Genomic DNA, 17126 nt, shown 5'->3' with positions numbered 1-17126 from the left:
TCATGGTTGGGCTCTTTTCAGAAGGCTCCTGTGGGAGTCTGACTTCTCAAGTAAACTATCAGGTGATTAGCTGCTGTTACTTTAGGACTTCCTACAGCTGCTGCAGTGGCTCTGTCAATAAAGCAACTGACTTAAGTTTAACTCTAAAGTGGGACTACAGTTGCCATATTTAGCGTAACAATTTCTCCCATTCAAGTGTTCTATCTCCACTCTTTTTGATGTCTCTGATGCTAAAAACGACACTGGTGCACCATCCGCCTGAAGCAAACTGTTAGTTCCAGTGGGATCTGGAAGTAGAATGCTGATGACATCTTAGAAAAGCTGTGACCCTCAGGCATGTAACATTGTGAATAAGTGAATAGCAAATATAAGCTGAGAAAACTCTACTTGTGCAGTCAGAATAACAGCATATATTCAATCCACTACAATTTTTATGTTTTACTATTTTTGGCCATTCTATTATACTTTAAAGGGTTAGTACACCCAAAAATGAAAATTCTGTCATTAATTACTCACCCTCAAGTTGTTCCATACCCATAAAACCTTCTTTCATCTTCGGAACACAAATTAAGATATTTTTGATAAAATCCAATGGCTCAGTAAGGCCTCCATTGACAGCAAGTTAATTTACACTTTCAAATACCCGGAAAGCTACTAAAGACATATTTAAAACAGTTCATGTGACTACAGTTGTTCAACCTTAATGTTATGAAATGACAAGAATACTTTTTGTGCACCAAAAAAAACAAAATAATGACTTTATATTCAAAAATATATAATGATGGGCGATTTCAAAACACTGCTTCATGAAGCTTCGAAGCTTTATGAATCTTTTGTTTTGAATCAGTGGTTCAGAACATGTATCAAACTGCCAAAGTTACGTGAACCATTGAAATTTCAAAATGAAGCCTTGTTTACTGAAATCACGTGACTTTCACGCTCTGAACCACTGATTCAAAACAAAAGATTTGTAAAACTTCGAAGCTTCATGAAGCAGTGTTTTGAAATCGCCCATCACTAGATGTTGAATAGAGTCGTTATTTTGTTTTGGCCCAAAAAAGTATTCTCGTCGCTTTATAACATTAAGGTTGAACCACTGTAGTCACATGAAGTCTTTTAAATATGTTTTTAGTACCTTTCTGAGCATTTGAAAGTGTAAATTAACTTGCTGTCAATGCAGGCCTCACTGAGCCATCGGATTTTATCAAAAAAATCTTAATTTGTGCTCCGAAGATGAACGAAGGTCTTACGGGTGTAGAACAACATGAGGGTGAGTTATTTATGACAGAATTTTCATTTTTGGGTGAACTAACCCTTTAACTTGTTTACAAACTCTTGAGATTAAAAATTTTTTAAAGGAGTATTATCATTTTTTTTCCCACTAATGTGACAAAAACAGTTGTAATTGATTTCATGGCCATTTTCTACCTTTTTTCTGACCCTTAGAATCAAAAATGAATATAATAAATTACAAAAACATTTTATAATAATAATACAAAACATAGTTTCATGGCTGGTAAAAAATATTTATAGCCTGTCCATTTTCTAAATTCATGTAAATTTTCAGTACATTGATTTCAACCTTGCATACAGAAGGTCAATTCATCTCACACAGTCACAAAAAAAGAAGAAAAAAAAAAAACCAGCACAAAACGCACAGTACTTCTACAAAAAAAATAAAAAATGTTCTGTAGCATCAGCATTGAATAACTCACCTTTACGGGCGATGCGGATGCAGTTTATCCTTGTTTCCTGTGAGAAAAGAGAACAGAGATGCAGTGTCACGCTGTGGGAAACAGTCAAACGGCACAAATGAGACTGCACGATACCTGATGTGATGTCAAATGGGCTCACACTGACTTTTGCTGATTCAACAACAGCATGAATGCCGGTAAAAGAGTTAAATACATTCAAAAACAGCACTATGCCTCACTCGACCTACTTGTGTATGTATTTATTTAGTGTATGGTGATAAGATATAAGCTTTTAATGTACAGAAAATGGCAGCAGAGGACAAACGTGGCAGGGGGGATGACTTCCAGCCAGGAGAGAATTATAAAAAGGAATTAATTTGTTCGAAATCGCAGTTGATGACATACTGGTGTTATGAAAACGACCTTTGTCAAATAGCGCTAATGAGATCCAAGCCCATAATCCAATTCCAGCCTGCCACCTCGACAAGAAGATGCATTATCAAATTAAGATTTACAGATGCTAATTCAGGCATTATGGAACAATTATGCAAATCTTCCCATCCGGAAAAGGAGTGAGAGGCCTCTGCTTAAACTGCGGCTGAATTGCTTTTTTTAATTGAAAACCTATTTCAAACTGCCTTGGCTCCTAAAGCCCATCATAACCCTATATCATCTCGAAAACATACAAAACGGAAAGGGAGGGAGGTAGGAAGAGGAAAAAAAGGTTGAGACGGACTTGCACTGATGTTTCAAAAGAAGAAAGAGGGACACGCATGGATATTTTAGCCCCCCCTAAAACATTCACACGCTTAAAAATGTCATGTAGGCCAATCCAGGCTTTACGAGGAACCCATCTTTATCTGCTCCAGCAGCCATCATTGGGATGCAAGTATGCCACGGTTCCCAATACACACTCTCCCATGAGAGCATATCACAGGGATAAAGCAAACACTGCCTGTTTTCTCCAAGCACAGAGCCGGTCCTAGATGTCGCACCATAAGAACTCATAGCTCACCATGCGTGTGAGAAAAGACTGACCCCAAATGACAGGCGAGAGACAGCCAGTGGGCTTTGATCAGACAGACGCAGACACAAAGCTTTAAGCTTCCCTGCTCTATTTAATCAAATTTGTGGGAACGGTCATGGCAGGCACTGCAAAAGGGGATCTGTCAGCAAACTCAAGCTAAGTAAATGAATTATGAGCACTATAAATATAACAGGCCCAGGGAGGCATGGGAAAGGAACTTATTAGAAAGCTCCTACTTGGTTCGTGAAGTAGAAGAGGTATGCGAGAAAAAGAGAGGGGAAAAAAGGAGGAAACAAAATCTGCAATATGAAAAAAAGATATATATATATATATATATATATATATATATATATATGTTACGGTACTGGTGTGTAGAAACACGCACGACTAGGAGAATACGATCAAAGTCCAACTTTACTAGATAATCCAAAGTAGCATACAGGGAACACAGGAGATAAACACACACTAGCATACAACAATTACCGACAAAGACAAGAGTGCAGGGTGAGTGGTAATATACAAGTCCTAATGAGTGCTGATGATGATCGTCTTCAGGTGCGTGTGATGGAGATGACGTGCAGGTGCAGGGAAGAGGGGATGCTGGGAAGTGTAGTGCAGGAACCGGTGGTTGTAACAGTACCGCCCCCCTCCGGCAAGGCGCGTCCTCGCGCCGTAGAGGAACATCCAAGGGGGCAGGCCGGAGGGGGTTCAGGAGGTGGACGGTGAGGCTGGAGGATGAGTCTGATGGAGGCCCAGTCCCCAACCAGGATGCTGTACAGCGGCGGCGGCGCTGATGAAGGGAGGAGCCATGGTGGTGAAGGCATCAGCACCACCTTGGGGATGAACGAAGGCGGCCGCGGCGATGGAGGAGGAACCCACGGCGCAGATGGACGACAGATGGAGCGGCTCGATGACGACGACCCAGGCGACCGCGACGGAGCCACAGCGACGACCATCCGAGGAGGATGCAGGGATCCTGAGGGCTGAGGTGTAGCTGGAGCGTCCGAGGGCGGAGACAGAGCCTGAGGGAGGGCGGAGCTAGCTGGAGCAGTAGGGGTGGAGGGCCGGAGAGTAACGGACGGCCCGTAAGTCCGTTGCATAGGCGGTGTGACGTCCGACCCAGGTGCAGTTGACGGTCCGAGGCAGCTCCGCGAAGCCGATGGCTCGAAGGTCCCAGCAGACGACGAGGGAGGGAGGAGCGTAGGCGAAGGAGTCAGGTCGATGGGTTGAGGAAGAGAGACGGGAACATATGTTGGAGGCGGAGCCACGGGAACTTCATGCCTCGGAGGAGATGGCTCACAGTGGTCCCGCGGTGTCACCACGTCACTGAGAGGAGGTGATGGTGGTGTAGCGGGACTGATGGGAGACAGCTCGGGAAGAACAGCGGACTTGGTTGGGGTCAGGGAAGGCGGCAGAGATGGAGATTCCAGTAGAGGATGTGGCAGAGAGAGGCTGGTAGGAATCGATAAGTCCAGTAGAGAGTTTTCAAACAGCGGTGAAGTAGTATTGTAGTCGGTGGACTCACTCTCAGTGACGGGCGGGTGGGCAGGGCTTTTCTCCAGCTCGACGTCCTCAACACCTACTCCCTCGACGCTGACAGGGACCCCTGACTCGAACTTCTCAGTTGGAAATACCTCAGGCTCCGGAGTGATGTCAGGCTCGGTCGCTCCTCCTGGCGTGGGCTCTGACGTCACGGTGGGGTCGTCGTTTCCATCGGCGGTGGGTCTCTGGTTGGGAACTGGGTACGGAGGGGTTCCGGATCGGGGCCGCTTGAACTCCACGCATTTAAGCATGGCTTCCCTCCAGTTCAAGCCGGTGGTATCAGGCAGCACACAAGGTCCATTGTAGCTCGCCCCGATCCGGTATAACTTCCTCAATTCCTCATCCTCCAGCTGACTGTTGACGGCAAAAAGGAAAAAACGTGAAGAAAAAACAAAAAAGTCAGGGCTCTCCTGAGCCAAGGCGATGAATTTAGCCCATCCATCCATTTAGGGCGGTCGGTAATTCTGTTACGGTACTGGTGTGTAGAAACATGCACGACTAGGAGAATATGATCAAAGTCCAACTTTACTAGATAATCCAAAGTAGCATACAGGGAACACAGGAGATAAACACACACTAGCATACAACAATTACCGACAAAGACAAGAGTGCAGGGTGAGTGGTAATATACTAGTCCTAATGAGTGCTGATGATGATCGTCTTCAGGTGCGTGTGATGGAGATGACGTGCAGGTGCAGGGCAGAGGGGATGCTGGGAAGTGTAGTGCAGGAACCGGTGGTTGTAACAAAATATATATATATATATGGTGAATTCAGGTTGATTGGGACGCTTTTTCCAATCAATCTCAATGGCAAAATGAGTCCCAATCACCCTGAATTTACCCTATAGTTTAAATTGTAAGGTATAATGAATGATCAATTGTCATGAAAAGAATATTAAACATACAGTATATTTGCAAAAAGACCTAAAATCACTTTACTTGTGTACATATACACAGCATTCACAATATGTAAGGTGAATAAATAATATAATGTAGTAATAATAAAATGTATATGTATTATAAAATCATTACATTACTTAATACATTTTTTTTTCTATTTTGGGGTGAAATAAGACCATATTTTAGTCAAAAAATTAGTTCATGCCATTCATTCTACATAATATGCATTGTTATATTATTAATTTAAAATGATAAATTATACACATACCTGTAATTGGTGTGTCAAAATGAATTCTTTTTTTTTTTTTTTTAGTTTAAAAGTAGGGCTGGGCGATATATCGCATGCGATTGTCACGCACATTTCGTCAGTAAAGCCGGTTCCCTGATTACCGCTAAATCGCCATCACCTGCTTTCAAATGGAGCGGCATTTAATAGACAGAGCCGTAGTTCACTGACAAGCTATTCATTATCGAAGGCGATTCATCTGCTTTACTGACGAAATGCGCCTGACAATCGCATGCGATATATCACCCAGCCCTAGTTTAAAGTACTATTAAAATTATTTAACGCAATGAAAGCAGTGCTTGAATGCAGCATTCAGGTGCGCTATAAGGTGCGAAAAACTAACTCAGATCTGTACTGGCATGCTGTCTGTGAAGCGGCTCTCTGTGAACAAGAATGCTGCACAGTGTGTCAACGCTGCAGTGAGTTCTCTTTCGCTCTTGAACAAACAAAACTTGTGTCAAAATTCCCTTTTTATCAAGTATTCTGGTAAACACAGTCTTAAATGAGTTAAGAAGTGTTAAATAAACAAAGAGCTGTGAGAAAATAAGCTGTGTGTCAGATCCGTGTCAGGTCTTAAAGTAACAGCAGCCTAATAATCCTGCTGCTGTCTGTGTCATTAATGTTAATCAAAGAACAACAGACAAAGAGAAAATCACTCACTGCTCTTGACTGAATCACTTTTGTAGTCTTTAATCCACCTTATTTTTCAATGCGGAAGTAAGGTGTTTTCTGTGAATTTGCGAGACTTCCGATTTATTAGTCGCTATAGGGAAATAATGAGAAGAATATCAAAGTGCAGTATATCAAACTGTTTGTGCTACAAACCAGCGTGTTTATTATTAAGCAATGCATTCAAATAATATGGTAAGAAATACCAGTTTGCAATATGAAGCAGCATAACAAGCTGTTTTGTACAGCTAAAAATAACTGGAAACAAATGACACTGGAAGCCAGACACATTAAAATTACAAATGGCCGTGCCCGCTCTTACCTGAAAAATATAGTGGATAAGGATTAATCTACATTCAGTTCATAATTTATGCAGCGAAGACTGTGCAGTGTTCATTAACTGCACAGATAGAATAATTTCTTGAATAATTTCTGTATTTCTGTAAATTTACCTGTTAGACATACCTGAAAACCTTAAAGCACTGTTTACAAGGTTAGAAAAAAACAATAACATTTTTTGTGTATTTTAGCAGGGGAAAAAAATCTATTTAAAGGATTAGTCCACTTTCAAATAAAATTTTCTTGATAATTTACTCACCCCCATGTCATCCAATATGTTCATGTCTTTCTTTCGTCAGTTGAAAAGAAATGAAGGTTTTTGATGAAAACATTCCAGGATTATTCTCCTTATAGTGGACTTCAATGGCCTCCAGACGGTTGAAGGTTACGATACCAGACGAGGAATAAGGGTCTTATGTAGTGAAAAGAAAAGCTTGAAAAGCTTACGCTGTATGTCCTGCGCCTTCCATATTGAACTTACAGAACGAACACGGCGCCAGTTTAGTTTTTTTCCATAAGTAGAATAGGGAAGGCGTAGGACATTCAGCGTAAGCTTTTTGAAGAATACGGAACGTGGAAGCACGTGCAAGGCGATCATTTGTGTTTATAAAGCATAATATAATGCAGTTGTAATCGTTTCACTAGATAAGACCCTTATTCCTTGTCTGGTATCGTTTAAAGCCCTTTGAAGCTGTACTGAAACTGTAATTTTGACCTTCAACCGTCTGGAGGCCATTGAAGTCTACTATAAGGAAAAAAATCCTGGAATGTTGTTTTCATCAAAAACCTTAATTTCTTTTCGACTGACGAAAGAAAGACATGAACATCTTGGATGACATGGGGGTGAATAAATTATCAGGAAAAATGTCAGTACTGGTATCAGTGAATCTGGCCTTCATTCATAGTGCTTATAAAAGACGCCATTAAACAATTATTTAAAATATACTGTCTATTTGTTTCCACAGTATTTTGGAGATTCAATATGAAAGTATTACAACATAAAAATATATTAAAAACTTTAAATTTAGGTGCGATTAATCATGATTAATTACAGATACATTTTGTTATTTTTTTTTAATTGAATGACATCACTAATACATACTATAAAATTAGAAATAATTCTAAATTATAAATATGAACTAGACATACATGTACAATATTTTGGTGAGAAACATGAGCGTCAGATCATGTCATTAATCCTGGTAAAACAGAGCAAAAGATGCCAATTGGAGAGAAAAAGTCTCATTGAATGTGTCTGGTCAGTCCTATAGGGTTTAGTACCATAAAAAGACACACACACATTTTTCTGTGTGTATGAGTGAAAGAGAGCGTTTGGTAGCTACAATCTTTTTGTTTTGCCTCTAAGGACTATTAAGGAAGCGGAGGACCAAAAAAAAAAGCAAACAAAGAGCAGAGAGGAAAAAGGAAGAAAAACAGCCCTTTGTAAACAGCTGAGAATCAAAGATCTGTTAAAAGCATCTTTATATATATTTATCACTGAAAGCAATTACATGAAGCCCTGACAGCATTCACAGCTCTCTAATGGCTAATTGTCAGAATTATGGCCAAAAATGCAGCAGAGGACTTTCTTTCTTGTGCTGCTGCCAAAAGCTTTGAAAACCACTTACAGCCATAAAGTTGGCCAAGAGACAAAGCAAAGTATATTAGCATTGTTTATGCAGTCAGGATAAAAAAAAAAAAAAACAGAACTGTTTAAATTGGTTACAGGGGAGTGCTAAATGCTAGCTAAGTCTCCTGAGCTACGTTCCCTTTAGCTTAGACTGTCAGCCTTTACGGCAGTTATTGCAGCATAAAATAGAGCTGAATAAAAATGAATATTTAGCTAAAGGTCGGTCAAGTAAATCAGCAGAGCCCAAAGGAGACTGAACCCTGCGATCAGTTTCCAAGACGTATGGTTTGAAGTAAGGAGAAACCAAAGGGGAGGTGGAGTCACAATGGCTTGGCTGACAGGTGCATTTCAGTCTGTAAAGCGTGAGAAGCCCTGAGGGGTTCGGCGGGGAGGGAGTTTGTGTTTGTACTATAGGTCATCTAGAGGCATTTTCCTTCAAGGCTGCCAAAAAAAACAACAACTGTGTAATAGCGTAGGTAAAGTCCGTCCAAGTTTTGTGTCTCTGAATTGCTGTTCAGAAGAGTGGAATGAGCCAAGCTGGCTCATCCATTCCTCCAGGTGCTGAGCCAATGTGATAACCTTCTTCTAAATGTCAGCCACATCTTTTTGAGCATGAGGTTTGCTAGCTGGTGTCAAATCTAAATGAACCATTAAAAAATCTTTTTACTCCCACAACCTTGAAATGCTCTGAGGTTTAATAGTGCATAATTGAGTACGGCAGGTAACTAACAACCATGAAACGGCAAAAATCTGAGAAATTTCCTGCCATGCTCAAGATGGAGGTTCGCTTGTGCACAGTTACTGTATAAATTGCTTTATTCATCATCCATACAGCAATGTTGAGAAAAACAACTAAAATTAATGTCACTACTAACTTTTTTTTCCCTGTCAATTTACAAAAGTGTGACAGTAGTTCAAATATTTTTTCTGATTCACTTTGGTTAATTGATTTGTTTAGACCAGGGGTAGGCAAGTTCGGTCCTAGAGAGCCGTTGTCCTGCTGAGTTTAGCTCCAACCTTAATCAAACACACCTGAACAAGCTAATCAAGCTCTTCAGGATTACTAAGGCTATAGGCAGCTGAAGGTTTTTTTTTAGGGTTGGAGCTAAACTCTGCAGGACAGCGGCTCTCTAGGACCAAACTTACCTACCCCTGGTTTAGATTCAATTCAGATTCAAAACAATGATTCACTCTTCTGACATTTAAAAATAAATAAATAAATAAATCAGGATTTACTCAAGACAGTGAAAAAATGGGTTATTTTTGCGTCTGACCTTATTGCATATGCGTTTGTAGGAGTTTCCCTTTCAGATGCAAAATTTATGGGAGGAGAGTATTTGAATGAATCATACAAGATGATTTACTAAGGTTTGTGCTAGTCAATTTACTGGTATTTGCACCATTATTTACCTTTATTATCGTTATTTTCTTTCATTTGCGTGTAGTCAGTAGATCAAGGGCGGACATTTCCACTCCCAGCGTCGCTTTTATGGAATTGCACTTTCATGATAATTTGCCCTGCTTAGTAAATCTGGCCCTTAATGGTTCAAAATTAATTAAATGTGTTTTTTTTGTGTGTGTGTGTGCCAGAATATAATTAATTAATATGAAAAATTAATTAGATCGAAACTGAAGAGAATCGGGACTGGAAGTACAGTGCATTGCGAAAGTATTCATACCAGTGATGCGCGGGTCAATGTATAAACAACCTGCACCCGACCGACGTTTTCAACTAACCCGCCCGCAGCTCGGACTGCAAAAAAAAAAAAAAAGGAAAATATTGTACCCGACCCGCATTTTTTTTAAAAGTAGTAAATGCTCATTTTAGCGTCATTGGGCCATAGACTTAAGAACAAGGGATGCGGGGGTGTGTGGCCGCACCCCATCAGCCTTCCTGGCCAATAATATCCATTAATCCAGCCTGTGGAGGAGAGAAATGTTTCAGGACCTGACGTGGTGTGCTCAGAGGTGCAGCGGCGAGAGCAGGCAGTTCTTGAGGCGGCCCATCATTTTCCATTTCAGCTGTCTAGATGCATATTATTGATGAATGCGATGTTTATGTTTCAACCCTGCTTGAAGAATTAATCAGCAGGTCAACTGAGAGAAAGCCCACTTTTGGAAAAGTGTGACAGCCCTTAGGAGCGCAAACTGTTCTTTTTCTGAATGTTGTATGATATAACCTAGTGTTATGTAATAAAGGCTTGATTTCTTCACTTATTTCGTTTAATTTTCTTAACAATTAAGATGCTGCATGTGTTTATCCAGTCTAATCGAAGTGTGTGTCTCTCCCCTGATTTTCCAGACAAAAATCCTGCCCCCTCTCAAAAAATACATAAAACTGACATTACTGAGCTACATGCGTTTAAATGTAGCCTATTAAAATGGTACAATGGCATTGCTCAGTTCAACGTGTTGGGAAATCGGGCATTTTGTCCCGCGTCAGCATTTATTCAAAAGTTAATAGGGCTGGGCGATGTATCGAATGCTTTTGTCACGTGCATTTCTTCAGTAAATCCGGTTCCCTGATTACCGCTAAATCGCCATCACCTGCTTTCAAATGAAGCGGCATTTAATAGACAGAGCCGTAGTTCACTGATAAGACACGCAATATCGCGTTCAATATCGATATGTATCGCCGTCGATATTGAACGCGATATTGCGTGTCTTATCAGTGAACTACGGCTCTGTCTATTAAATGCCGCTTCATTTGAAAGCAGGTGATGGCGATTTAGCGGTAATCAGGGAACCGGATTTACTGAAGAAATGCACGTGACAAAAGCATTCGATACATCGCCCAGCCCTAAAAGTTAATAACTCCCAACATTCAAAAGGTAAATAAGGATTTCCCACTTGTATTAGTAGGCTAAGGCTATTTTGCCACGTGAATGCCCAATTGAAGCTCTCACAAGCACAAAATGCAGGGATAGAATATGTTAATAAAGTATTTATTAATGCATTTTAGACGAACAAAAACAGGTAGGCTAAGCCAAAGACTGAGGCTACAATATCCATAAATAAATGTTCACAAATACCCATGAAAGTAAAACTGAAACCTTTACTAAGTAAAACTGAAAATTACAAAGGTTTAATTGGCATCTTTATTTCAAACAACCCGACCGACCGCGACCCGAATATCATTAAAAATATTTTTGGATGACTCGTAACAGCGGGTGACCGCGGTGACCGCAGGCACCCGCTCATTTTGGATCAACCCGCGCATCACTGATTCACACCCCTTCAGCATAAGGCTGCAACATGACAAAATAGGAACATGAATACTTTTGCAAGGCACTGTATATTAACTACAGTAGCACCACCAAATCATCATCCCCCAGTGGGTCATGGGTCTTTACGGAATGCTGCCATCCACAGCAAACTGTATTTCCGTCCACTGGAAAAGTACTACTCTGGTTTAATCAAACGCTTTATTAAGCAAGATCTATATTTTGCTTCTGACAAATGCTTTTTCCTATTTAGAAACTTATTTGGCACCTTTCCGGATCAATTTTGAGCAGCCAGAGATTCCCTTTCCCCCGGCTGTTTTCCAAGCTCTGTCTTGCTTGCTCTGTCGAGCCCATTCTTTCTCTCAGCCCCAGCCATTTCTAACAACATAAACTGCCAGCTGATCTATTTCTGATCAGCTGCACCTGTGCCCAATTATCCCTGTGAAATGGTTTATGCCAGCAAGATGGTATTCCTTGTTACCAAGGAATACCAGGGGCTGTTTTTCCCATTTGAATAAGGCCTGGACACCCAAAGCTTGGTGTGTGCTGATACTCTATTATTAATTTCATACTGGGACTGAGACACACACTATCTTATGGGGCTGAACAGTAGGAGAGGGGAAGAAAAACAACATCCTGTAAGAACGAGCAATGATATAATATTTTTGTACATCCAGCTAATTGCAGATTTACTAGCTGCAGGTGCTTCTCACTATTTATTCTAGGTCCCTGTTTTGCACTTTATCTCCCACTGTGCATACTGCAAACAATCTGTAAGAATGTGTAATGATAACATTTCAGATCAGGGTATAAAATATTTCAAATTTCCACCAAAAAAAGATTATATTCATGTTCAAGATGCAGAAAACCAACAGTGTGTGTCTCAATATGCTCCCTAGTTTAAAAGTAAGGGCATTGCCCAGAGAGTAGGACATTTGTAGGGCTGTCCCATGATTTCCACTGAAATGCTCTTAGAATTATGCTGCTTGGAGGAGGGATGTCATAGCTGGGAATGACGACACACTCGAGTTGACCGCGTTCCAGTACGCAGGTCAGAAAACTAAGATGGATGTATCCAGGCAAACATTTGTTGTGCTTGCTCTTTCAGAATAGACACATAAAAAAGCGGGATTTTGCACAGATAATGCTGAAGTATCATGTCTACAAATAGAGGCTGGCTATTACTGTGTGCACCACTGACTGAGAGACAAGGACAAACAGAAGTGCTATTAAACAATATATTATACTAATGCCATTAATTACCAATATGCAACTAATGTTTTACTACGGTTGATGTGCTGAGCAGCCATCTTGGATTCTGAAGTCATTGTTGTTGCACTTCTCCCGAGTTTCCCCAGACGCAACTCCGACTAGAGGGGGCGTTCCAATTAGGGCTGGCACAATACATCGATTCACGATACAATGATTTCTGGATCGATTCTGATATTTTCGAATCTAAGCTTAGTTTTGGCATATAGGCTAGTTTTTAACCTCAGTGCTGGAGAGTGAAAAGTGCTGGAGAGCGCTTGGGTGTTCGGCTGAGTCATGTAAGTGGTTAAATATACTTGCATCTCAGCTCAGAATGCTTTTATGACGCAAGAATGTAAACACAGCCTACTGCGAACACCCTTGTAGTTCGAACTTCATGAATTGTTATTTTAGGTTTAATTGCTGTGTGTAAAGGAACTGGAAGCAAGCAGAGAAAGGGTGTTTCTAAAAACCGTAGTGCCATCTGCTGTTCAAAACTAAGCTAAGAATCAATTCGTGAGAGGATCGCGATACATCTGAAAATATCAAAACCGCTCCAGATTCTTTGTTTCGTGAATCAAGAATCGATGTATTGTCCCAGCCCTAGTTCCAATTAAAAGATCCTACTGGGGACTAGGACATTCCCACTTCTGAGGACAAATGGAATGCACCATTGGTGCTCACTATATTAATGTATCTATGTTGATAGATTAAAGAAATTAAAGTTGTTAGATTAAAAAAAAAGATTGAATATTAGATTTTTATTTGTGCATTATATTTTGTTATTTTTTTTTTTAATTATGTTTGATTAATGTCAAATTATTTATTTATTAGCTCTGTATAAGTTACATGATGGCGGGTTGTGTGGTGATGCTATTTATAAATACCATTTGATGTTTAATAAGCAATCTTGTAATCATATCAAATCAAATAACTGAGTAATCAGTGCTCCTTTTTGTGGAAAAAGACACACGCTAGTACTCAAATTCGTATTTAGGATATACTGAGAACTAGGGATGGGAACGAGACACAAGTTTCTGACACTCACGCCTCTGAAGTTGCTCATGGCCTGGAAGTAGATGAGGTAGTTCTTCCTGGGGTCCAGGGGGGTGTTCCAGTAGCCGTTATAGGTGTGGTTGTCCCCCACAGTAAAGGGTGTGGCTTCAGGCAGACTGCTCGGGGGCAGCTCGGCAGTATAGTAGTGTGGAGCTCCACGGGCCTGAGCCTCACCGTGAGATGTAGGAATGGGGAAGCAGTCTTGAACACCCAGTTCTCTCTTCACTTTCCTACCAGCTTCCTCCTCCACGATCACCTGATACGTGCTATGCATACATACATAAAACAATGTTTTAATGATAATACTATAGGAATAATAGTAATAGCACTTACTAGTGGCATAATGTTGATTCTGGGTTACAGTTTATAATCCATTAAAACATTAAAATACAACATACAAAACATAAAAATACTAGTGTTGAGATACTATTTTAGGTTTTTATTAATGTTTTGAAATAGTTTTAATTTTCTATTTACATTTTCATTTTAAAGTTTTATTGATTTTGTTGTTTTTTTGTATTTTTATTAGTTTATTAATTTTTATTGCAGTTTTAATTTGAGTTATTTTAGTGCCTCAAGGTAATCTACATAAAAATGAGAAATGATGCCTTTGCAACTACCTGAAATAAAATTAGCAAATTATATATATATATATATATATATATATATATATATATATATATATATATATATATATATATATATATATATATATATATATATATATATATATATAAAATATACACACACACACACATTAGAAATTATATTATTAATATTATGTGGTAATCAACATTATGCCAGCCAAAAATTATGTAGATTGAGCTTAACATTTATTCAACCAAGAATATAAATTTAAAGCAAATGATGTCACTCTCACCTGACCGGAGCTCCTCGGCCTTGTGCTGGACGCAGCAGGACTGTGATGGTGCTTTCTGTCTCACTCAAAGGGGATGGCATGTCTCCATAATCGAATGTTGGCGCTTTAAAGCGAGACATAAAACAAGAGAGACAGAATGATATGAGAATATCTTCCTAAAACTTTTTAACCCACTCATCAGAAGAAAACTTCTCTAAAACATTCAGAGTCAGAGTGATGGGAAGAAAAAAATGATCAAGAGCTCAGCAGTCAAAAAGAAATAGTGCAGGATCCAAATCCATTGTGTACATTAACTGTCATTTCAACGTGAGGCAAAGTGAAGTTTACGCTAATTATTAAAAGCCAACATAACCAGCTAAACAATTAGACAAGCCTCACAAACAACCACCTACAATGTAGTCTGAAATAAGACCACCCTAATTCACGAAAACAACCAGCACATCATATGAACTCCGCTTTCTTCTCCAAACCTGTCCCTCTGCGTGTCTTGAACTCAGGGTGTAATTAAAAGCTGTGCATGAGGGACAAATAAAGGAAAACTCATTTAGACGAAGCTGAGTCTGGACTGCATCCTTCCCATGAGACGGTTGTGTTGAGCAATAACTTTTTCCTTAATATCAGCAGTCAATTAGAGCTGATGAGCAAAGGCAAACAATCTGCGAGAAATCAATGATTATGATATTAAAAGCGGGCTTGGAAAAACTGCAGCTACTTGAGTGTACTTCAGTAAAAGTGAGGTCTCGGGTGACTTTGCATGCTTCTAGACACACACACACACACACACACACACACACACACACACACACACAAAAAAACCCCACAAAAAATATATGGTCTACATACATGATGCAACAGAGATATGGGAATGCCCAAAAGCATATTCAATACAGTATGTATGCACACACAAACAAGTATACAGCTGGTCAAATATGCACTTTTGTCTAGAGAACATCTAGTCTAACAGCCTCTATCGATATAACAACATCAAAGTGTCCATGCCGCAACACCTTTGTAGTGTGCATACTGAAATGCACAGAAATAAGGGTGAAATGCATCTGTCTCCGTTTCTGTACCCAGTTCCTGTTTGACTTCTAGAGTCCTTTATGTGGTATTTATAATTAAAAAAACTTTCCTCCAAAAATATACCAATAACGCAGATAATATACAGTGAGGTATATTTCCGTTACAAATTAAATTATCAGAATAAAAATTAGAGTTCTGTTGCATATCTATTAAAAAAAAAAGTATTTCTTAGCATCACTCGAACTGCATGAACTTCTACAATTTGTGTAAAACCCGATGATCACGGTGAAACAACCTCGACTGTTAATCTCCCAAGTAGATAGTGTTATCGGGTCAATGCCAATAAGCTCAAAACAACCAAATATTGGCATATTAATGTCCATCACCACACTAAATCCTCTTATTGTTGGATATTATGTGGATATTGTTTGCATCTGAGAATATGCTGGTCTGAACATACATCATTTTGCATCAGTCCAGGGATGAGGAATCCTGATTTAGCATCAGCTGCATCTGGTTGACAGCAGCATATGGTGCTGTTTTGTAAGCCGGCTAGTTTTCAAATGGTGAAGATGACAGTGATGTCAGTTCTCTTTGAGGCGAGGGAAAACGTGTAATGTTCTTGAAGGGCCTGTTGGGTTCTGAGCATCTGCTGTGATTCAGTTTCACTATCACTTCCTCAGTTCCACACAGGAATACATAATGGCTCTTAAGCGGCGATATGGGCATACTCGCTCGTACACGCTTCAGAGATCAATAGCGCACCTGAAGAACAGGATGATGAACCGGAAACTCTGGAGTTTCGCATTTTTACTTTTCTGAGAAATCTGTTTTCACTTTGTTCCTGTCTATTCAACTGCTGCCATGTATTTCTGTACCTCTGACATCTCCTGAAAGATCTGAGGCATTTCAATCAACAGTTTGTAGATCTCATCTGGTACATCTGAGGGTGCATGGAAACAATCACATGCACGCACACGTTCATTTCGCATCATTGCAGAAGTGTTCTGTTCCTGTAATGCTAAAGCAACTTCTGCATTTATTATTTCAAATAAAAACTTGTTATAAAACATTCTGATTTTTCATTCAAACATGAAATTACAGCACCTGTTTTGAATCTGAGGTTATTTATTGCTTGTTCACAGCAGATGAAGAGATACAAAGGTCAGTAACCATCTATCAGAAGAGGAAATGAGAATAAAGGCAATGAAATTAACAACAGTTTCTTATCTATTTCTTACTAACGTATGTGAGTGTGTGTGTGAGAGACACACACAGCTGTGAGTATTGAATACGCACACCGTGAACACACCCAGAAGCAGTGGGCAGCTATTTTTGTTGCTGCATCCGGGGAGTGATTAGGGGGTTAGGCACCTCAGTTGTGGGTAATGAGAGTGGAAGAAAGCACCCCCCCCCCACATATACTGCCAGTACTGAGACTCAAACCCACAACATTTGGGTTACAAGTCCGATTCTAACCATTAGGCCACAACTGTGTTAACGGTGAAGCATTTAACATATAAACCTTTTTCTTTCATGTAACACAGCCTAAGCAAGTCAAATCACTTCAAAAAAGCCAACTAAAATCACTTTACAAATGTTAAAAT

At 39.8% G+C, this 17126-nt stretch overlaps 1 protein-coding gene across 10 annotated transcripts in view; it reads right to left on the bottom strand.

The window, feature by feature from the left end:
• ptprub (protein tyrosine phosphatase receptor type Ub) overlaps nucleotides 1-17126 on the bottom strand; it is a 261558-nt gene that overhangs the window by 69203 nt on the left and 175229 nt on the right. For all 10 annotated transcript variants that reach the window (XM_067405445.1, XM_067405447.1, XM_067405448.1 and 7 more), the window contains exons 11-13: nucleotides 14497-14599; nucleotides 13609-13882; nucleotides 1716-1752 (exon numbers count right to left, since the gene is read on the bottom strand). In XM_067405445.1, the coding sequence (XP_067261546.1) occupies nucleotides 1716-1752; nucleotides 13609-13882; nucleotides 14497-14599 (414 nt within the window). The remainder of the gene's footprint in view (nucleotides 1-1715; nucleotides 1753-13608; nucleotides 13883-14496; nucleotides 14600-17126) is intronic.

The sequence above is a fragment of the Chanodichthys erythropterus genome, chromosome 2 (assembly GCF_024489055.1).
Source record: "Chanodichthys erythropterus isolate Z2021 chromosome 2, ASM2448905v1, whole genome shotgun sequence".
Classification (NCBI taxonomy): Eukaryota; Metazoa; Chordata; class Actinopteri; order Cypriniformes; family Xenocyprididae; genus Chanodichthys; species Chanodichthys erythropterus.
Note: the sequence above shows the minus strand (reverse complement) of the source record. Positions and strands in the feature narration are given on the sequence as shown.